At 34.2% G+C, this 24,006-nt stretch overlaps 1 protein-coding gene across 1 annotated transcript in view; it reads right to left on the reverse strand.

Annotated features, from left to right (window-relative positions):
* Positions 1-2,968: 2,968 nt before the first annotated feature.
* Gpm6a (glycoprotein M6A) overlaps positions 2,969-24,006 on the reverse strand; it is a 238,496-nt gene continuing 217,458 nt past the window's right edge. Inside the window, exons 3-7 of the mRNA XM_038326492.1 lie at positions 19,142-19,298; positions 13,420-13,573; positions 9,433-9,509; positions 8,820-8,885; positions 2,969-5,053 (exon numbers count right to left, since the gene is read on the reverse strand). Coding sequence (XP_038182420.1) covers positions 4,901-5,053; positions 8,820-8,885; positions 9,433-9,509; positions 13,420-13,573; positions 19,142-19,298 — 607 coding nt within the window. The 3' untranslated portion in view covers positions 2,969-4,900. The remainder of the gene's footprint in view (positions 5,054-8,819; positions 8,886-9,432; positions 9,510-13,419; positions 13,574-19,141; positions 19,299-24,006) is intronic.

Below are 24,006 nucleotides of genomic sequence, written 5' to 3' on the forward strand. Positions count from 1 at the left end.
TTGAGATTTCACAGGTTGTAAATATACATATCAAGGTGTCATTTCTGTTACAGTGTTTAATTAGTTCATTTGGAAATTCTTTTTAGTTTTAAAAAATAACAGAAAATTCTTGAAAAATGATAAAAAGCCCTAAAGTTCTTTTCATGCTAAGAAAATTCAACATCTTGATTATATATGCTACTAGCAATTGTTTATATTTGACTTGGTAGAATTTTATGCAGATTTTCTTACAAAGCCTTAAAATGATCTGTTGTCTGAACACATTTTAAGATATGTTACAGTGTTTTTTTTATGACATTGTAGGAAAATTCAAATTTCATTAAATTAATTACATTTTAAGCTATATATTTGCTTAAAATAAATGTACTTTAAACTTCTTTAGGTCAATTTTGGTAAGACAAAAATAAAGGCAATCTTACTTGATTTTTCAGAAAATCTTTTTCTATCTTTTAATATTAATAAACATAAATATAACTTAAAGTTGGCCAGTACACATTTTATTATTGAAACTACTAAGTTTTAATTATTAACATTAACTATATATTGATATACTTCAAAGATAGGCTTTATAGTTTTTATAAAGTTAATAAATAAAGAATGCTTCATTTAAAAAATGTTACAATTAATAGATAAAAAAAAGTGGCCATGAGTTTGAAGCAGAATGAGGAGGGGTTATGGAAATGTTTGGAATGAGAAAAGGGAAGGTAGAAATGTTCTAATTAAATTATAATCTCAATAAAAAAAAACCTTAAGATATATACTGCAATGGCAATTGGATTTTCAAGAGTGTGGCACAACAGCACCTCATTTTGTGAGGTTTTATGTCAGTTCATGATTGAACTCATGTTCAATCATGGCCAAAAATTATTGCAAAAAGTTTCAGAAATTCATGAATTTTTAACTGCTGTTTTGAGTACTGTGATGATCTGCATTCCACTCTGAATCACCCATATGTCCAAGAACGACTGTGTACACACTACCCATTTGTTCAGTGTAACCACTGCATACACACTACCCATTTGTCCAGTGTATCCACAGTGTAATAATACCCATTTGTACAGTGTATCACAGTGTACATTCTACTCATTTGTCCAGTGTAACCACAGTGCACACACTACCCATTTGTCCAGTTTAACCAGAGTGTATTTACTACCTATTTGTCCAGTGTTTCCACAGTATATACACTACCCACTTGTCCAGTGTATCCACAATGTAATAATACCCATTTGTCCAGTTTATCTACAGTGCACACACTACCCATTTGTACAGTGTATCACAGTGTACATTCTACCCATTTGTTCAGTGTAACCACAGTGCACACACTACTCATTTGTTCAGTTTATCCACAGTGTACAAACTACTCATTTGTCCAGTGTAACCACAGTGCACACACTACCCATTTGTCCAGTGTATCCACAGTGTACCCACTACCGATTTGTCCAGTGTATCCACAGTGTAATAATACCCATTTGTCCAGTGTATCATAGTGTACATACTACTCATTTGTCCAGTTATCCACAGTGTACACACTACCCATTTGTCCAGTGTATGCACAGTACACACACTATCCATTTGTCTAGTGTATGCACAGTGCACACACTACCCATTTGTACAGTGTATCCACAGTGCACACACTACCCATTTGTTCAGTGTATCCACAGTGTACATACTTCTCATTTTTTCAGTGTATCCACAGTGTACACACTACCCATTCATCCAGTGTACCCACAGTGTACATACTATCATTTGTCCAGTGGATCCACAGTGTACTCACTACCCATTTGTCCAGTGTATCCACAGTGCACACACTACCCACTTGTCCAGTGTATCCACAGTGCACACAATACCACTTTGTCCAGTGTATCCATAGTGTACTTACTACACATTTGCATATATGTACCAGTGAATCCACAGTATATATGCTTCAACAGTATGGCAATTGCTAGAGAGGATGAGGGAACCACAACCAGAGATAAGAGGCAAAATAGAAATATTACATTATCTTAATTATTATATTGCTATAGCTGTCCTTTTCATTGATATTTTACAAATTTTTCATTGTATATGACATATATTCAGTATCATAGGTATGCATATGCAATGGTGAAACATAATGTATATAAGGTTCAATATTCTAGTTTCAAATATCCCTGTGGAATCCAATAACATATTTTTCCAAGGGTAAATTGGAAAGATAGTATTATGAAAGTTTTGTTCAAATTGATAAATTAAAACATTTTATCTTATTGTTATACTAAAATTAATAAACCCTGAAAAATATAAAAGCATAAGTATCATTTAATAAGATTCATGGAGGGATGACTTTCCTATTATCTTAAAAATGACTTCTACTTGTATAGATATACTTACAAATATTGCACGTGCTATTCATGGATGTTCTTGATATTTTCATCTTGCAATATATAGCAACACAAGAGTAAAGAATGCAATTCTCCACATCTTATACTATTAACTGTTAACTCTGATATGATTTCTATGTGACTTTGGCCACAAGAAGAAAAATAATTTACATTTAAACCAAAATTCTAGAAAATGCATTTTTCCATTTCATTGTTCTCACCTTGATAGTTGGAAGGGAATTAAGAAACCATTTTTTTTTTTTTGCATTTGAGTTACATTCATTTTTCTTTATGTTTGTCTCTAAGTCTGTGAAGCCCTAGGGAAAACACAAAGAATAGAAATCAGGCAAGAAAACAAACATGAAAATTGGCAAACAACATTTATCAACACAAAATAACTATGAAAAATCATATTTGTTGGCTGTTTGTCAGTCTTACCCCAGTGGATGACATTCACACACAAAATTTTTATTGTGTTGACGTTTCAGATTCCCCTCAACTGAAATAAGACTCTTCCTGAGATGGCAACTACTGTGTTTGAAAGTACTGCACACACAAGAAGAGGAGGAATCAAGACAAACAAAAAAACACACCACAGAAACAAAGAATAAGTACACAAAGTACACAAGAGTATTTATTACATTTTGCAAGCACTTTGTTCTACATTTCAAAAACGCCACCATCAAGCTGTTGGCACATTTATGTACAAAACAGATTACTCGTAATGCCTGCTACAAAGCACTCCATGAAAATACAAACCCTAAAACCAGAAATGAGAGCCAAAATGTCAACATCGTTACATAAATTTAGGAGACAGTTTTAAAAATCATCACAAACTGTAGACACAGAACTGAAACACTATATAATATAGAATTTAAAGAAGCCCATTAATACTTTTGCTGAATACCTTTAATACTGCATATACCAGAAAAATTGTTGAACCAGTAAGATAATCTAAGTGTTAAAAAGCAAAATACCCCCAAATTAATATTATAGAATGCATAATCATGCCACAGATAACGCTAGTAATACCCCCTACTTACTACAAGAACTTGTAAAATTACTGATGATGCATGACTAGTAGTTGTACAAAGATTGTTTCACTCAATAAATTTTATTGGGAATGCACTTACACTGAGGGAGGATTTCACAATGGTCAAATCAGTGCACAACACTACCTAGGTTTATACACTGACAAAATGTCAGGCTACATCATTATTTTAAATGACACTTTACAGCATTCTTGTAGCATTAGAAATAATCAGAAGAGAGTCAAGGTTAAAATAAACACCAAATTTGGTCCAGTAACACTGATTGTTTTTCTTTTCAAATTTACTTGATATAGGTACTTCTTATAAATGAATATGAATGAACATTCGGTTAAAATGACTTACTTGAAATAAAGACACAAATATATCACTACACTTCCAAACAATACATTCTATAGTGGCCTCTGACCACCCTTTAGAAAACACTACAGGTAAACCAACATAGATTAGAAGGCTGCAAGCAAAGCTATTATATTAATGGAAGTCTTTTCAAATATATCATACACATTTTCAGAAATAGCTTACAGAGGTGCAATCCATTAAAAGTTTTAAGTGGGTAAAACAAGTCTTCAGGGGGATAGTGTGCTTATGTTTAATATATCACCTTCATAAAGGTAATTAAGTTTTCACATTAGCATATTAAAAGACCCAATCCAGCCACTGCATAAATCACAAAAAGATCATTCTCCAACAGTCCACAGGAGTTATTTCCATGATAATTTTTTCTACACTAAACTTTAAAAGGTAAGCCTGGTGTCACAATCTTAGAAAGGCAACTGGCCATGCATTAGCATTACTGTTTCTACATGCTCACAACATAAACATGTGTAATCAGAGAAATACCTTTTAAGTACATCAAAGAAAAAAATACAATGTTAACAAAGATAAGAAGCACTTTTTTTAAACCTACTCTTATAAATTTAGAAATTGCACCTTAGATTGATGAAAACATTAACCAGGGCCTATAGCCATGTGGCCACTGATCTCCAGACTAGATTTCCGTATTTCAAGCAGAGTCATCGTGATGCCATCTCTGTCTCTTGTTTATAATGTACAATGGTCCCTTTGAAGGTTACCTGTAGTTAAACTAGTTCCCGAAATCAAAACCAAAAAGTATAAAAAGCATTTTCTTTTTCAAAACATAAGAAACAATGCAAAAAAGAGTTATGCGTGATATGTGGGAGGTGATTAAAAATCAAATGTTTGCCTTTGAGAAAGTTAATGTCATTAATCATTCAGAACTACTAAATCACTTTGAGAAATTAAAAAAAAAGGCTGAATAGGAGCTCGTAGAAGAGATTTGGTTATTCCAATTTACCAAATTAGGAGACGGAATGCTAAACAGCAAAGAGTTCTGCTCCGGTGATTCATTAGTCACCTTACATCTCTTTGATGAGAAGCACTCAGATTTTGCTTTTCACAGGTTGGAAGGTTGGATGGCCCTTAATTAAACACCAATGCATTCGAACGGTAATGAACAGAGAAACTTATTTATGTGTATGCGTTCAGCCGCTCTTTGGAGCGAGTGGAATGAATGTCGTGAAGCTCTTGCTCCTCCTTCGACTTGATGTCTTCATACTTCTGCATCCGGCAGGCATCTTTCACGTAGGCCCAGTTGGCAGACAGAACCATTAGGTAGTGGACCTGATGGAGACAATATCATTTACACGGGAAGTCTGCCCACTATCAGTATATTGCTGCTGCAATTAAATGAATAGCCAAACTATATTATCTATATGTCTATGCTATCATCATTTACCCAAATCCTAAGACTGCATGCTTCTTATTCATATATCTGTGAACACACTGTATAATATATAAGCAGAAATACTCCATTATGTAATTCATATTTTGAATTTATATTGTGTTAAGAAGAATGATCTCAGAAATTCTAAAACAAACTTGTGTATTTAATTATCAAACTAGATTTTTTTTACATTGATTTTAGGTTGCCTTAATATGACTTTAGTTACTATAAGACAGAACATATTTTAACATATGGATCTTCTAAATTAACATGTCTCCCCAATAACCAGAAAGGTATTATATAGGAAGGTATTATGTTAAAAAATGAAGCTCTTAAGCTAAGCCTGGAGGTATAGGCTGTATTCACAGCTACTCAGTGAGCTACAGAGAGAAGATTACAGTTTTAATAAATACCTGGATAAAAGTTTAAAGTCAGCTTGTGGACTTTACTTAGACCCTCCCCTCACCTAGTTTAGGGGTCAAGTGCTTGCCTAGCATTCACAAGTTTATACATTCCAGTCTTTATGTGCAAAATTAAAGGTGTCAACATGAAAATTTTTGGTAGATGAGTTAATAACTAAGTTGTACTTTCTTCGAGATTAAAAGTGTAGAAAATGTTTTTATTACACATTTAGAAAACAAAATACTAAGTAACTTATTGCTCAACCACAAATATTATCAAAGGAAAATAGGATACCAATTTGGCAGGGATGGGTGTTATGATTTGAATGAGAATGACCCCATATGTTCTTATATCTGAACGTCTGGTCTGCAACTAGTACAACTATTTGGGAAGAATTAAGAGGTGTGGACTTGTTTGAGGGGGTGTGTCACTAGGAATGAGCTTTGAGATTTCAAAAGCCCTTACCATTCCTATTTAGTTTTGTCTGTCTCTCTGTCTCTGTCTCTCTGTCTCTCTCTGTCTCTCTGTCTCTGTCTCTCTGTCTCTCTGTCTCTGTCTCTCTGTCTCTGTCTCTGTCTCTCTCTCTCTCTCTCTTTCTCTCTGTCTCCCTCTCTCTCTCTGCCTATGAATCAGATGCTAAACTCTTAGCTACTGCCCCAATGCCTGATGCTATATTCCTTGCCATGGTAGTCATAGACTCTAACTTTCTGGAAAGGTAAGCCAATCCCAATTAAATGCCTTCTTTTATAAGTTACCTTGGTCATGGTGTTTTGTCATTTCAATAGAAAAGTAACTAAGAAAGGGGGCATGGGAGGTGTTTGAAGGAAGGTAACTGGAAGGGAGTAGAGGGAGAAAAGTATAGGAGTAGGTAATATAATTCTATTTCAATTAAAAATTAATTAAAAATTACAAGACATTTACATATTAGAAAGTAAAAGTATACGTTAAAAACACTCTAAACACTAAATATTATAGTGTATTAGGTGTTTTTATTATAACAAACTATTAATTAATTAATTAATTAATTAATTGTAATGTTAATGATCAACCCAAGGTCTTACACATGCTAGGCAAGTACTCTATCACTGAACTATATCAACAGCTCATGTTCCTAATTTTTGTGACAAGAAAATTTAGAAAAAAGCATCATTTGTTTTGTCATTTTTAGAATATTCTATTTTTTTGAATATTTACATTTTGTCAAACATAAGCTGTAAGCCTCTTGAGAGCAGGGACTGTGGATAATATTCCTTCATGCTATGGTATAGATCCTATGTTAGAAAGCTTAAGAAGCTTGAGAATTGTCAGTGTGTGTAGATCAAAGAAAGCTTCCAAGTTCTCAGATTTATGTGAAATTTTGTTAGTGTAATTCACCAAAAATGATAGTAAGTCTGATAAAAGAAGAAAATTCTGTTACTAAACTAACACTTGATTATATTTAGACACAATCCAGGACCAACCATAAAGATTTAAGAATTGCAACATGCTCAATCTAAAAGTCTAACTTGTGGTAGAAAGTAGAATGGTCTAGGGTTATGGAGACTATAGGAGAGATATTTTATGTCAAAGGACACAAAAATGACTGGAGAGGAAGAAGAACAGATCTGTTCTCTAGCGTGGTGAATATTGTTAATGATTGTGTTTTGTATCCTGGAATATCACAGAGTGATATAAAGTATATTTGTCCTTATACCGCAAAAAAGCAAATAGGATAATATACATGTTCATTAGCTTTAATTTAGGATTTCCAAAACCATTAATGAAATAATATAGATTGAGTTTCTATCAACTTCTAAAATGAATAATTTACATAAAAGAAAACCAAGAGCTATTTAGAATAACTGACAAATAAATATGTAATTTTATGTGTTCAAAACCCTTCTCTTCATTATGTAAGAAAATATTACCCACAAATTACTAAACATATTACTTTACAGCTTGCATGTAACTTATTAAGTTAAACATATGAGTGAAATCATGAAAAGAAATTCAGAACCATTTAATTCTGAAGCAAGGTAGAGTTTTAACCCTAATGTCATGCCATTTCTACCCTTCCCTGGTTGAAGGAAGTAAGATTATCTCAGGATGATTTTGGTATGTGGTCCTTCTTAGCATTTTTACAAAATAATTGAGTAGAGAAACTGCTGATTTTAACATTAATTCTGTAACCCTGTCTTAAAATTATAGATGATGTCATCAATATTTTAATAGAATATAAATCATCTTAATTTTCTCATCTATTTTATGTAAAAGATAATAGCTATATGGTGAATACAGAATGTGATTGTATCAAGAATTTTGCAACAAATATTTAATGGGCTTGTGTACATAAATTATTAAAGTACTTTAAATGGAGGAAAATTTAAATATATATGTTCTTAGTTTTAGAAATAGTAGTGGTAGTTACGTTAATCCTGCCTCCTATGACCTGAACTATTATCAAAGTGAAGAAGTCATAAATACTGTTGACAATCATTTATGGTAGCTCAGAATCTTAGAATAATACTAGCCAGAGAGAATTAACCTTAAAAGAATTTAGCAGGGAGGTGGTGGCGCAGGCCTTTAATCCCAGCACTCGGGAGGCAGAGGCAGGTGGATCTCTGTGAGTCTGAGGCCAGCCTGGTCTACAAGAGCTAGTTCCAAGATAGGCTCCAAAGCTACAAACAAGCCCTGTCTCAGAAATATATTTTTACACATTTTTAACATTCTTTCTAGTCAAAATAATATTTATAGGTCTAGTGAGATGGCTCAGTGAGTAAACTAGATTGCTGACAAGTCTGATGACTCAAGTTCAAATCCCATGATCCCCATGGTAGAAAAAGAGAAAACATTCCCCCAAATTGTCCTCTGACTTTCATACTGACCTCACTGTCCCACCTCCTACAAGCCCCTAAATAAACCAGAATATATATTCAAAAACTCTCCTTCTTTTCAAAAATCAGATTTAATTTTATTTTATGAGTATGGAGTGCCTTTTCTACATGTATGTGTACCACAATGAATGACCAGTGCCTATGGAGGCCATAAAAAGGTGTCAGATCCCCAGCTGTAAGCTGCCATGTGGGTGTTAGGAATTGAGCTCAGTTCCTCTAGAATAGCAACCAGTGCTCTTAACCACTGACCCATATCCCCAGACTCCTTTTTTACTATACTGACAATAACATCTTATAAGGAAAATGTCTGAGAAGCAATTTAAGTATTCGAGCAAATAGCATTGTAATTCAAGTTGTTAAGTCAATCATTCAGCTGTGAGGGCCTTACCATAGCAATGACTGCTGCTCCAGCTCCAGCAAGTGCCACAATAAACAAGTGGAAGGTCATATTCAGCTGCAAAACAAAACAAAACAAAAACCGAACAGAACAAAACAGAACATCACACACACACAATAAAAAAAAAGGTGAGTCAGTTACATAGAGAAGAGAGATTGGGACTGGCACTATCATAACTATCATATAAAGATGACTTAGTATATCATTAATAAGCAGGAACTCTTGACAAGTAATGCATTTTATCAAAAGCTTTAAAATATCCTTTCCCTTTCAAATCACTTAAATCATTATAACTGAACAATTTTACTAATATTCATCATAAAGATGAGACTGTCATTGAAAATGATGGATTTTATAATTTGGATTTAATAATATATATTACAATATATCTTTATAATTTTCAACCTCTATTGAAATGAGTTTCTATAACAGCACAAACATTTATAATAACTGTATTTAAATATACAAAATAGTTTTTATACTTGTTGTTTAGTAACCACTAAAACTAACTGTGACAGGAAAAAAATCAATATATTTAATTTGAATACATTCTTTAAGTAAAAAACTGTATGCTAAAATTTTGACAAAATTTTAAAATACTCACCTCAGTAGATTCACACATCCTCATGAAATTCTCAGAGACAGTACAAATTTTCTTTTCCTCTCCGATTGTCACAATCCCTGTAGAATGTAGAAAATTAAAGGTTAACATTAAATATGTTTTAAAGATCCTCAAGAGAAAATCTTTTGGCTCTAAAAAAGTTATTTCTCAGCTCTTATTTCCATCATTACTGTACCCAGGCTCATGAATATGAGATATAAAATTAACTCAGCAATTTAAAACACTTTTCATGAAGACTAAAGTAAATCTCTCCCCTGGATTGTTCCGATTTGATTGTAGGTATGTCATTGTTTTGGTTCATTAATGTGAAGCATCAAAACTATTTGAGTGATTATGCCCCAGATTGTACTAAGTCAGGATTAATTCGTTCAGCTTCATCAAGGCTTTTGTTAATTTATAGACATATTGCTCAGAAGAGAGTCCCTTCTTATGATGATATCACACACAGTGCTATTAGCAAGCAGGAATTAAAAGAACTTGCTGTTTCACTCATGCTGACACTTGCCTGTTGATTCATATGCCTAATACCCAGAAGAAATTTCAAATACACATATTTCTAGACTGTAACACACATCTTTAGTGCAGAATCTATGAAATTTAGGTCTGGAGTATTGCTGCAAGCAAATAGGAAAAGACGTTAATAATAAAGTGCTTGCCTTGAAAGCACAATAATTTGAGTTTGATCCCCAGGGTCCATATTAGATTCAGTGTAATCCCCATCAAAATTCCAACACAATTCTTCACAGACTTCAAAAGAACAATACTCAACTTCATGTGGAAAAACAAAAACATCAAAAAACCCAGGATAGACAAAACAATCCTGTACAATAAAGGAACTTCTGGAGGCATCACAATCCCTGACTTCAAACTCTAGTGTAGAGCTACAGTAAAGAAAACAACTAGGTATTGGCACAAAAACAAATAGGAGGAACAATGGAATAGAATTGAAGACCTGAATATCAATCCACACACTTATGGTCACCTGATTTTTGACAAAGGAACTACAGATTGGGAAAAGATCTTTACCAACCCCACATTGGACAGGGGATTGATCTGCAAAATATACAAAGAACTCAAGAAACTTGCCAACAAAATAACAAATAATCCAATAGAAAAATGGACTACAGAACTAATCATGGAACTCTCAACAGAGGAATCTCAAATGGCTGAAAGACACTTAAGGAAATGCTCAACATCCTTAGCCATCAGATGAATGCAAATTAAAACAACTTTGAGATTCCATCTTACACCGGTAAGAATAGCCAAGACCAAAAACATTGGAGACAGTTTATGGGGTAAGGGTAACACTCCTCATTGCTGGTGGGAGTGCAAACTTGTACAGATTCTTTGAAAATGAGTCTAGCGACTTCTCTGAAAATTAGGAAACAATCTACACCAAGACCCAACTTTACCACTTTTGGGTATATACCCAAAGGTTGCTCAATCATACTACAAGGACATGTGCTCAACTATGTTCATAGTAGCATTATTTGCAATAGCCAGAACCTGACAAAAAAAAACCTAGATTCCCCTCAACTGAAGAATGTATAAAGAAAATGTGGTGCATTATATATATATAAATGGTATATATATAATGGTAATATATAGTGGTAAAATATAATGACATCTTGAAATTCTCAGGCAAATGAAAGGATCTAGGAAATACTCTATTGAGTTACTTAACCCAGGACTAGAAAGGCAAATATATGTTCTCACTCATAAGTTGCTTTTAGACACAAAGAAAATTAAACAGCTTACAGTTCACAACCCGAGAGAACCTAGACAACAAAGCGTACCCTAAGAAAGTCATGTATAGATCTGCATAGGAAGAAGAAATAGACAAGATCTCCTGAGGAAATTGTGAGCTTGGGGGTCATGGGAAAGGGTAGATGGGAAAAAGAGAGGAAGAAAGGGGAGTGGAGAAAAATGTATAGCGCAATAAAACAATAAAAAAGAAAACACAAGAACAAAAACAAAAGAACAAAAGAATAGTATTAACAGATTAACAATAAAAATAACTTTAATGGCTAATATTAATTTGAATCTCAGATTAATAAGGAACAGTATTTATATAATTATGTCTCGTGAAGTCAAGATAAACTTCTACTGAAAAATTCTTGTTTGTTTACCAGGAATATAAATTAAATTAGGAATTCAGTTTATTTTCTGTTAGCTGTGAAAGAGCAGTTATATATGTTTAAATTTCACTTTAAGGAATGGGAAAATAAAGTGAAGACATTGAGTTTGAGCCAGAAAGGGCCAGCTTTTTATGCAACTCTGGTGGCTTTGCTTTATGTGTGTTCCCAAGCCTTTTGATGCCTAGGCTGCAATCTCAGTAAAAGCAGTAGCCCATACTCCCTCTAACCAAGAACTTCATATACAGAACACCTCTTCCTGCCCCCAAATTTATATCATAATACACAGAGCATCAGAACATTATCTGGATGAATAGTGAAGGGATTGCTTTGGAGATTACACCATAGCAGAACGTTATGGCTGCACCCTATTAATCTGTCTATACTATCCCCACAGAAGCATCACATATTCTACAAAAAATATTCCTACTATGCTGAGGTGTGATGAATCTTCAGTAGAGAATATTAATTTGAGTATTTACAAAATGAATTAGTTTTTAAAAAATTCTACTCATTTTATATTCATGAGTGTTTTGCCTACATGTATATGTATACCATGTGCATGCATAGTGCCCTTGGAGTTCAGAGGAGGTTATTAGATCCCTTGGTACAGGGATGGCTGTGGGTCAATTTTGCTGTCTATGGAGAAAAATGAAAGCATTGTTAACTATATATACCTGTGGAAATTCAACATCTAAACATACAAAACACTTAGAATGGTATAAATGATTATCTTAATATACTTAACATTTGAAGCATGGGTATTTGAGAAATAGAAAATGAATTACACAAAAGAAAAATCCCACTGGAAAATTTCATTTTGACAATGGGCATGACATGAAAGATTTATGATGTGTATTAAAAAGTATTTTTCTTTCATGTGTATAATTGTTTTTTCTACATGGATGTCTGTGCACTATGTGTATGAAATGCCCACAGAAGTCAGGAAAGACACATATTCCCTGGAACTAGACTTGCAGGAAGTTATTATTAAATATGTGTGTGCAGGAAATTGAACCTGGGTTCACTGGAAGAAGAGCTAGTACTCTTAACTACTGACTGACCCTTCTTTCCAGCTTTCTATGAAAATTTTAATTTCTTTTTAGTTATTTATTTTGCATATACTAACATATTAAATGTAAATATTATAAAACATAAACAAATATATAACATTATAAATAATTATCCCACATATGTATGAATAATATTTATTTCTACATGAGGATTAAGCCTTGAATAAGAAATAATAAGGCCTGCAGCATAGCCTGTGGTAGGACATTTGTCTGAAACATGCATAAAGTTTTAGGGTTCAGTCTTTAACAAGTCAAAAAAAAAAAACAAAACAAGTTGAGTTTTGTTTCCCTCCTGTTACTCCTCTTTTTCCTTCTCTAACACCCTGTTACTTCATCATTTTTAATGCTAGATTTTCTTTTCTTACCTTAGAAGACAAAGCAATATATCCTCCTTGGTGATCTTCATACTAGATATTTATCTCAATTTATATATTTACTATGGGTTAATGAAATTAGAACACCAATATCAGATCAAACTTGAAAAAGACTGCTGAGATTAGGAAAAAGAAACCAGTTTTGACCTGCTAACTCCAGGAAATGACTTTTGACAGAATATTCCAATATGAATGTGTATGTATAATGACAACAATTACCCCTCAGTCTTAAATTCCTACCTATTTAAATTTACAGAATGTCCTGAAGTGGATTGTTAGATAAATTTACCTCTGACATAACAAACATGGTGGCTTCAAAGCAATTTACAATATTTAGAGGTAACTAATCAAAGTAGTTTTGTACTTTGAGATTCACTGTCTACCTACCAAACTGACGAAGATCCAAGCAGAGGTTTGCCCCCTCCACTAGTGTGGTATTTCGGCAGATGGTCCACAGGTTGAAATACATGTACACAGGCAGTGAGGTGAAAGCTGTGACTCCAAGCCAGGCCAGCATGAAGAGGTATGTCAGCATGATAAACTGCAACAGAGAAAACAGGAAAACTGAAAATCTGTAAGCTACCAACAAAGAGTTCTGCTTTTAGTCTTTAAAGCAAATACACCCTGATTAGAACCTTGGTGCATAAATGCTCAAAAGAATGCTGTTAAGAATTATACTAGAATATGAGAATTTGAGAATATGCCTCACAAATTTTACATGAGAACTAATATGTAAAATGACTTAAGATCTTTCATATCAAATAAGTCTTTCTCCTTGGTTTATTGATTAAAGGAATATAATATTCCGATGTGGGATTCCACTCTTTATGCTATAAATAGCATTGGTCAATAAAGAAACTGTCTTGGGCCTGTGCAGGGAATAGAGATAGGCAGGGAAAATTAAACTGAATGCTGAGAGAAAGAAGAAAAAGCTAGAGAGAAGCCATGGAGCCACCGCCAGAGACAGACATGATGGAACTTTGCCTGTAGGCTATAAGCCTTGTGGTAAAATATAAAATAATGGAGATAGGTTAATTCTAGGTGTAAGAACTAGATAGCAATACACTTAGGTAATTGGCAAAGCAGTGATTTGATTAATACAGTTTCTGTGTGATTATTTTGGGGCTGAGCAGCCAGGAACCAACAAGTGGCTTCTTACAACAAATTGGTGCTCCAATGTGGTTGACTAAATCCATGTAAAACCTGACAAAGCTTAAAAAGGAATCCTAGACATAAAAAAAAACAGGGTTGAGATGGTGTGTTACCGGCATTTTCTTGGGTGGACTCTATTTGCTAGAAACAAGCAGAGGCATGGCTCCTTTAAGAGAGGTTTTCCTGCTTCAGCTGTAGCAGAAAAAAAAAGCTATGACATTTTGAAATGGCCACTTTCCGGGCTCTGCTGCTAGCATGACTCTGACTCTTTCAGGAGGCTGAGCATTTAAATGGGGTTTGTAAGCAGTCTCTTAATGGCTTGACATAAACCAGCTTCGTACTTGGAACTGGGATGGTATGTGTAGCTCAGAGGCAGTGAATGGACCTCCTCTGCCATGTTGAACTGAGCGAGGCAAGCAGGTAGTGCCATATATACTCCAGCAATGCCAAAGCTTGGGATTTTAAGAAGCACTTAGCATTTTAGGAAGAAGTCTTGGTCGGAAAATGATTATAAAAACACAATAAAGTCAAATTCAGTTGGAAAAGACCTCTAAATGAGTCACAGTATAGGATATATATATATATATAGAGAGATGTCTCTGTCAATTCTAGAGATTTGAAAAGTTGCTTACAATGCTCTTCCTGTTTCCTTAGATAATATTATTTCCTACTGTAGTCTTTGATGGAGTTGAAGGATAGATATAGTTTTCTTTAGTTATGATAAAAGATAAAGTAGATATAAATATTGTGAACTGTAGTTATTGCATGATACCTGTTTTGTTATATGTAATTTTACTAAAAGTTAAAACCTTCCTTTTCATTTAAATAGAAAAGGGGAGGTGATGTGGGATTCCCCTCTGTATACTGTGAATACCATTGGTTAATAAAAAAAAATTGTCTTGGACCTATGCAGGGAATAGAGGTAGGTGGTGGAAACTAAGCTAAAGCTGGGAGAAAGAAGGAGGAGTTAGAGAGATGCCATGGAGCTGCCACCAGAGATAGACACCCTGCCAGTAGGCCATGAGCTTCATGGTAAAATATCAAATAATGGAGATGGGTTAATTCTAGATGTAAGCAATAAGCTTAAGTACTTGGCCAAGCAGTGATTTAAGTAATACAGTTTCTGTGTGATTATTTTGGTGCTGAGCAGCCAGGAACAAACAAGCAGCTCTTTACAATAATATTCTATGTGGAAATATAGACAATTTCATGTTTAAAAACACAATTGACTGCTGTGTGTAGTCAACATTTTCTTTCCTTTCTCTGGTGGTTATCTATAGTATGCTTTTTTTTCTTTAGTTTTTCCATCCTTGAGCATATAAATGTACAGTAACAGATGTACCCCTCTGTATTGTCTCATGAAGACCAATTCATAAAGCTTTGTCTACCTGTCACATCATTTCTTTCACAACTAAAGTTAGAAATGTCTGCTGAGCATCACAGCATATTCCAAACCACAGACATGGCAGCACCTCTCCAGCAGTGCACCACCCACAATACTGTGCACTATTTTTCAGTTTAATCAAATATAAAAGGCAAAGATCTACTGTCTTATTTAATTAAAAGAGGGGTGGGTGGATATTATTTTCACATGTTTGTGTGTGAGTGTAGGTGAAGGCATGCTAAAGCACGTGTATAAAAGTCACAGGTCAACTTTATAGAGTTGATTGCCCCACCATTGCAAGTGTTCCAGATATCTAATTCTCGTTATCAGGTTTGCATGGCAAGCACCTTTACCCACCAAGCTTGCCATCATTTAATAAACATTGATTATGTTCATTGTAACCCTATCTAAATATCACATTTATTTCACAAAAGGAGAGCATATGGCATATTGTTTAGAAACACAGTCATTTTAACATTAGCTGGGATCTTCTTCAGGGCTCTATTTCCACTTTTACAAAGTGAAAATGATAACTCTAAGTAGATTTCATACATCCCACACAAGTTTATGTGATTAGCTGATACATGAGAAATTTTTAATAAAGGAAATGCCATATAGGAAACTCTGACCAACTCTTACCTGCTTTTATTATTGATGATATTGTTATGATTTCTACCACCAGCACTATGTGTTTCAACTAAGGAGTTTCACATAGGATAAGTGAAGCATTAATTTCATGTTGCAATAAGTTAAAATAATTTGAACAATTTGGATAGCAAAATCATCCAAAATTTATTTATATAAACAGAAAAAAGTCTTAAGAAATTAATGAAAAACATTTCAAATGTAAAGAGGTCCTGATAATAACACTTTTTTGGGGGGAGAGGAGGTTTGCTTTTACAGCATTTTCACTATTTGCAACTAATGCTCTCCTGAACAATGTTTTGTCCCTGGCACAGCGAATGTGAGAGAGTATCATGAAACAGCTTTGTAAGTTAAAGGAGGCTCTGAAATTCAAGGGATAGTCATCTGTATGCTTTGAGACACAGGCTGTCTATCCCGTTTCTCTTCTTGTCCTCAGAAAGCGTTCAATATAGTTTTCTGAAGGTGTTGCTCACTGTGGAGCGGGTTCAGAGTTAAATAGCTAAGACTCAAAGTACGGATGTCGAACCATGTTACCGACCCAGTTCTTGCCCCATGTAGACATTATAAATAAAATATAGCTTCGATAATTGTTTTAAACTGCGGCCACCTGTGAGGATGATCTGGGATAATTTAAGAGCAAAAGGTGTTGGGGCCATTTCAGTGCCGACTATAACTTTATGTGAATCACTTCTGCAGGTGACAAAATGTGATACAGTATTAAGTAGCGCTGCTCTATGGCAAAGACAAGTCTTGTGGGTGTACTGGATATGGGAGCCTCTTTTTTTCCTATTGAATTCTCTAAGATAGAACTCCTAAAATTAAAGAAAAGACTGTAAGAGATACACAGTAAAGGAACAGAAATTGCCAGTATTAGGCATGAGATAGGCTTTAGACCAAACTTTCTAAATTACGGTTTCTCAGATTTGGCACTGTTAAAATTTGTATCAGATAACTCTTTGGTATGGAGACTGCCCTATAAATTAGAGGAAGCTTAGCAGCAACTCCAATCTCATGTACTGGATGTCAGTTATACAACAAAAAAAATGGATATCGTAGAAGAAACATAATACCAGATGAAGAGAGAACCAGAATTTTTCTGTTCTCTTCTGATTCAATACTGTCATAATCATCAGGAAACAGGCCTTCAAGATCAAGTGGAGTCACTGTTGCCGTCACTACTTCGTGGGCCCTAAAGTTGGTTCTTTTCACAAGGTAGTTACAGGGCTCACTCTATAATGTGCTGAAGATCACAATTTCTGTTTCTGTCAGCTCTGATCAAGCCTAGATGCCAGAACAGGTGCTACAGGAGTGGGCAGGCAGATCTTTGTGGGCTGCCTACCTGCTGCAAAGCCATTGAAGCTTCTTGTGCCAACCTTCTGGTGTGTTAGGCGTGACTGATGACACAGTTGCTACTATTGTAGAAAAAATAGTGCGGCTTATGATTTCAATTCTAAAATAGGTATTCTAGATTCTTTTTAAGACACTGAATGACAGGTGGTTAATTATCTGTACATAGATGTGAATTTTCTCTGTGATTATTCTTACTGTGTGATGAGCTTACTACTCTGAATGAAACATCATATTTGACTTCGACTGTGCTACCCCTGGGACATTCTGTGCCATTGGAAATCAGCTTATAGACCCCATTCTCTTGCCCTCTCACTTCTGTAACACGGACTCAGAACGTCAAAGATGATCTTGATTTTTGTCAAGTAAGTCTACACTGACTCAGAGAAGAGAAATGACTCTCTAAGTCTCACCAAGAAACTATCATGAGTTATCTGAATAATAGAGAAGCTCATCATTAACTGAATTTATTATACATTACTTGCAAGCTAGAAATTAAATTAAGGTCACAAGCTTGCCTTTTGTAGAATAATTGTCTAAATGTTACCAAGAACGGAATATGCATACTTCTTAGATCAGTCTAAGATCTTCATGTATATTACTTCCTCTGAATCTGAAATTTGATATTACCAATCTAAGAAATTTAGGTGGCAATCCCTTTTTTACAGCCCTGAAGTCATATTATTGAAATTACAGCTTTCCTCACATACATCAATATCACATGTTAGGAATTGCAATAAGTTTCCCCTAGACAGAAATATATGTCCACAACTCAACCTAGTAGCATCATAAATTGGTTATAAGTTGTTTGCTATAAAGACTTGCTGGTAACATGTATGTTTATTTTTCCTGTGAGACTGAAGTAACTAATTATTCCCTGTTACTGATCACTATCATGTTATGACTTATTTTGCTGCAATTAAACACATGATCTTATATGTCATGACAAAATAGAAAGGCCAGTCAAGGATGGGTGCTTCCTTGATTCATTTTGGAGAAACTAATCTGCATAAAACATGACACACCATCTTTAACTCTATCACATTTGAGTTTTTACTACCCTCAAGCATGCTTTGTGTTTAATTAATTCTATGTTATGAATATTGATCTGGTTTACTACTAAACACCTCATCAATAAATATTAAAGACTAACAGTAATGAGTTTACAAAAACAGAAATTTTATGAAATAGTTGCCCTCAAATATATAGCTTAGCAAAAAAAATATTTAAAAGCATAGACAGAAATTTCGATGCATATATATAGCATTGCCTATAGATTAGGGGAAGGATTTTCTATTATTTTGTATGGTAACACAAGGTTCTTTAAAATAAATAACAATAAATGTTTCCTCATGTACAAATAAAATTAGTTGCAGTGCATATAATTTGAGAATTTAAAATTGATATTTCACAACAAATACTATTAATTTAGAAATTTTATTTTGAAGCTGTATGAAGAAAACAACTGAAGAAAATGTTACAACATTAAAGAATGCTTCACCTATCTGCAGGTGAGTACAAACATCTGTGTGCTGTGGAAATCAACCCACATTTCATACTGCCTGCAGAGCAATTACATACCCAGGCGCTCACACATCTGCCACAGGTGGTGATTTTGAAGTCCCCATAGAGATCCTTGATGGCCCCAGTTGTGAAGAATCCTTCCACCATCAGTAAAATGCCATAGACAAAGAAAGCAGCTGCAATGCCATAGATCACATACTTAAAGATGTCAATCCTGGAGACAAAAAAAAAAAAAAAGAACCAAACACATGATTCATTCAATGACTTTTTGTAATTTGATTTCAAAAATTGAACCTCATGTGTTCATGGATCTTTGGAAATGAAAGCAGAAGATATGTATAAAATCAAGCATCCAAAACCTCTGCATGGATCCAGGATGAGCTATTGGCAGTTGATGTCTATTGGGAGAGAGAAAGTCACTTTTCTTCAGGGACATGATCCCTGAGAGGTTGGCCAAGCTCCAGTATATGGTCCCACACCCATGCACAAGCAGGCAACATTAAATGGACTCAGTAAATATTAAATTAAAGAACAGAGAGTGAGAGTACATGAAATTCAGAGGAAAAAAGTAGAGAAAATGGGGGCGAGAAAGGAAGGATGGACTATATTAAATGAAATATTGGATAAAAAAACTAAAGTAAAATAACTTTGGTATTCAAAGTGATAGGTGGATTACAAAACATTTGTGTTTTATATGTCTAATGTTTATATATAAATTCTGCTCTGCTATTTTTAATATTTATCAACAAGGGATCTGAGTATTTTGTATATGTAGACTTTGTTCGCTTTCTCTACAGTCTCTCTTATTCTCGGATCACATTGATAATTAATTATGTAAATATTAAAGAGTTTGCTCAAAGTAATTTGATAAGTGGGGTAATCATACTAATGAAAAACATATCAAATTAATTTGATCCTCTGACCTAGCTCCTTTCAATGAAAATTCTTCTTTTTGTTTCTATGAGACAGACTATGCTATATATCTAATCTAATCTAATCAGTGTTCTGTTGTATGTAGCTTTTTTCATTTAGCATGAAACTTTTGCAATTCATTCACATCTTAACACATGTCAGGATTTCTTTTCTAATGATCAACAGTAGTTCATTACCTATACACTATATTTTCTTTACCTACATATCCATCTTTGGAAATCAAGTTGTTTTAATACCCTGGACAGTAAAAGTTGATACAATAAACATGGTAGTTCAGCTATTTCCTCAAGATTCCTGTTTCAATCCATTGGAGTAAATGCTCAGATTAATGTTGGCAGATAAGTAGGGAGGGATGTTTAGAGGCATATTCCTATGTTAATGTGACTTTCAATTGTCCCATCCTTTGGCTGGAGCTAAAGTCTTATCAGGAAAAACAAACTAAGTTTATCCTAAGATACTCCTTTGTTGTAGGTTTAATGCAAACAGAAATGTGCTGAGTTTTCCTGTAAATTATCTTTCCGTACTGAACTGAGTTTAAATTGAGCATACTCAGTAATGTGCATCTTGAATTTAAAATGCTTAAGAATCTACCCACTCAGAAAGAACTTTCTTGTATATAAGAAAACACTTTTATCTATAATTCATATTTTATATAAAATTTCATATATAATTTCTAATACATACTTATATGAAATATATTTATATTCATATATAAATATATTATGTGTCATGTATATTTTCAGGTAATATATATATTACATGATTATATATTTATTTTTAGTTGAAAGAAATCATAGGAGAGAACATTGATATGAAGATAAATCTTATGCCCTCTTTATCTGCTACATGTAATAAATATTTATTTGCTCTTGTATCTTACCTGGGTTGTTTTGGATTTGCATTCACCAAGATATGAACTCATTACTGTCAATTACAGAATGACAATTTAGAATATTGTACTTCTCAGATATTTTGTCTCCATGTAAATCCTTTCAGATTTCTGAATGTTTGTTTATACAACTTTCTTACCAACAGCACATGTTTTTACAGAGAAATGTGAAAAAAGAAAATCAAAATTATCAGTGTTCATCCTCTCAATTTATTAAATAAATTTTAAATAAATTCTTTTGAAAAATTCTCCTTAAACAAAGCATCATAGCTACTGAAATGGAACATATTTTCAGTGGTCTTCATATTTTCAGTGGTCTTTAAAATTATGTCACAAGATCCCCTGAGCAAATTGGAAGCATGGGGACCATGGGAGAGTGTTGAAGGGAAGGGAGATCCAGGGAGGGAAGCAGAGAAAAATGTATAGCTCAATAAAATCAATAAAAAACAAAAAAATTAAAAGTAAAATTATGGCCATAAAAATTATGTCACATTTTATAATATGGAAACTCATTTCCCCAATTCCCTACTTTTAACAATGGTATAAAAAATAATGGCCTCTTGCTCATATTTTCTGTCCTTCTGCTCCTCATTTGGACATTGGGAGCTCAGTGCAGTGCTCCAATGTGGGTCTCTCTCCCTCTATCTCCATCCATCGCTGGATGAAGGTTCTACGGTGATATGCAAGAAAGTCAGGACCACAAGGGGTGTGTTTACCCACTGAGAAAAGGGACTGATCTAATGGGAGCTCACCAAGACCAGCTGGACTGGGACTGATGGAGCATGTGAACAAACTGGACTCTCTGAATGTGGCGGACAAGGGCTGACTGAGAAGCCAAGGACAATGGCACTGAGTTTTGATTCTACTGCAAGGACTGGCCTTGTTGGAGACTAGTCTGTTTGGATGCTCACCTTCCTAGACTTAGATGGAGTGGGGAAGAACTTGGAATTCCCACAGGGCAGGAAATCCTGACTGCTCTTAGGAATGGAGAGGGTAGGGGAGAGGGAGTAGAGGAAGTGGGAGGGAAATGGGAAGAGTGGAGGAGGTGGAAATTTTAATAAATATATAAATTAATTAAAAAAATAATGGTCTCTACATCCTACTTCACAGAAAGCATTGTTGAGTCATTTTTATCATCAAAAAGATTTTGAAGAATGTGGTTAATGATCTCCAGATAGAAAAATTCTTTTGGATAAATTCGTTGAGTTCAACACAAGTGTCCTAATCTTTAAAATTAAAGATGTAAGAGTGCCACTATAAAATTCAGAGAGAGATTTCAGAATGCCACATGGCTGGCTTTGAAGATGGAAAGACATAAGGAGCCAAGAATGCAGGTGGCTTTTGTAGGATGGAACAATTCCAGAGATTCCAGATGGAACATAATTTTGCCAACATCTTGATTTCAGCCCCTTGCAATAAACCTGGTAAGACCTGCTTCAGATTTTGACCTCTGAAACTGTGAAATAATCAATTTCTTAGTTTTAAGAAAAAAATAGTTTCTGATTTAGTAAAAAGTCTTGAAGAATTAGAAGCCTGGAAAAAATTGCTTAGTAAAAAATGCACACCATCCAACTGTTATTTTTGAACTCGTCAAGTCAATAAGATTTTGTAACACAAGTTTTACATGTAATTTAAAGTATGCTCTGATATCCAAGACTAATCAGAAATTTCCCATAAACTCTAATTGGCCTGTTCTTGAAGCATTATTGTTAGGTGGAAATGTTTGGTTTAACTGTCTATACTGTAGATGAGTAGAAAGAGCTTATAGGTTGCCGTGGTGTCTAAGCTTTAGTTAGTCCTCCTTTGCTGTCTCGTTTCCTTACTTCAAACATGAAGATGTTGTTAAGTGCTTTGTATTTCTTTAATTTCCAAAGAATAAATGTGAACAATAACAATCTTAAACATTACAAATTTATAAAGTTACTCTGAATAAAATTAGTCTATCTCAGGTTATTGTTTTTTGTTTTTAAAGCATTAAATAGTTCATAATCTGATAAATTAATTTTTGATAAATTAATGTAAAGTCAGTTATATAAATTTGAAAATAAATTTTATTCTGTCTGAAAATCAATGTTATCAGATCCTGAATACTTATTATTACTGTTTAAAATTAAACAACGCTTAAGAAATAAATTATAAAGGGGAACTTTGGGTGATTGTCCAAGCAGTGAGATATCTCTGTCATTTCTAGAATTTTAGAAGTTGCTTGCTTCTTGTTTACTTAGGTAGTATTATATCTTTCTGGAGTCTTTGATGGAGTTGAAGAATGGATAGTTATAGTTTTTCTTAGTTATGATAAAAGATAAAATAGATATAAATATTGTAACTGTAATTCTTGCTTGATAACTGTTTTGTTATATGTAATTTTATTATGTTAAAGTTAAAACCTTTTTTTTCTTTAAACAGAAAAAGGGGAAATGATGTAGGAGGATCTTCTATCTATCTGTTACTTTCACTGGTTAATTAATAAAGAAAAATGCTTGGCCTGATAGGTCAGCACATAGGTAGGTGGGGAAGACAGAACAAAATTGTGGGAGGAAGAAAGCAGAGTCAGGCAGATGCCATGATTCTCCTGCCCAAGACAGACAGACACTCCTTAGACTCATCCTGGTAAGCCACAGTCAAGTGGCGATACAGATTAATATAAATGGGTTAATCAAGATGTGAGAGTTAGCCAGTAAGAGGCTAGAACTAACGGGCCAGGCAGTGTTTAAATGAATACAATTTGGTGTGGTTATTTTGGGGGTAAGCTAGTGTGGGATCTGGGTAGGATGAAAAGCAGGCCCGCTGCTCCATTTACAGGAAAAGAGAGGGGGGAAGAAGGAGGCAGAGGTAGGATGGAGGGAGAGGGAGGGAGGGAGAGAGAGAGAAAGAGAGAGAGAGAGAGAGAGAGAGAGAGAGAGAGAGAGAGAGAGAGAGAGAGAGAAAAAATGAATATAAGGATAAAGAAGAGAGCAACTCCTCGGATCCTGAGGAACACAGGTGGAAATTATGGGTCTTCAGAAATCTTTACCTTTATCTTTTAGCTCACTTTATAATTAAGCAGGCCTCCTTTCCCTTTTAAGTAGGAGACAACATATGGATAAAACAAGAATTTGTA

This window comes from Arvicola amphibius, chromosome 4 (assembly GCF_903992535.2).
Source record: "Arvicola amphibius chromosome 4, mArvAmp1.2, whole genome shotgun sequence".
NCBI classification, from domain to species: Eukaryota; Metazoa; Chordata; class Mammalia; order Rodentia; family Cricetidae; genus Arvicola; species Arvicola amphibius.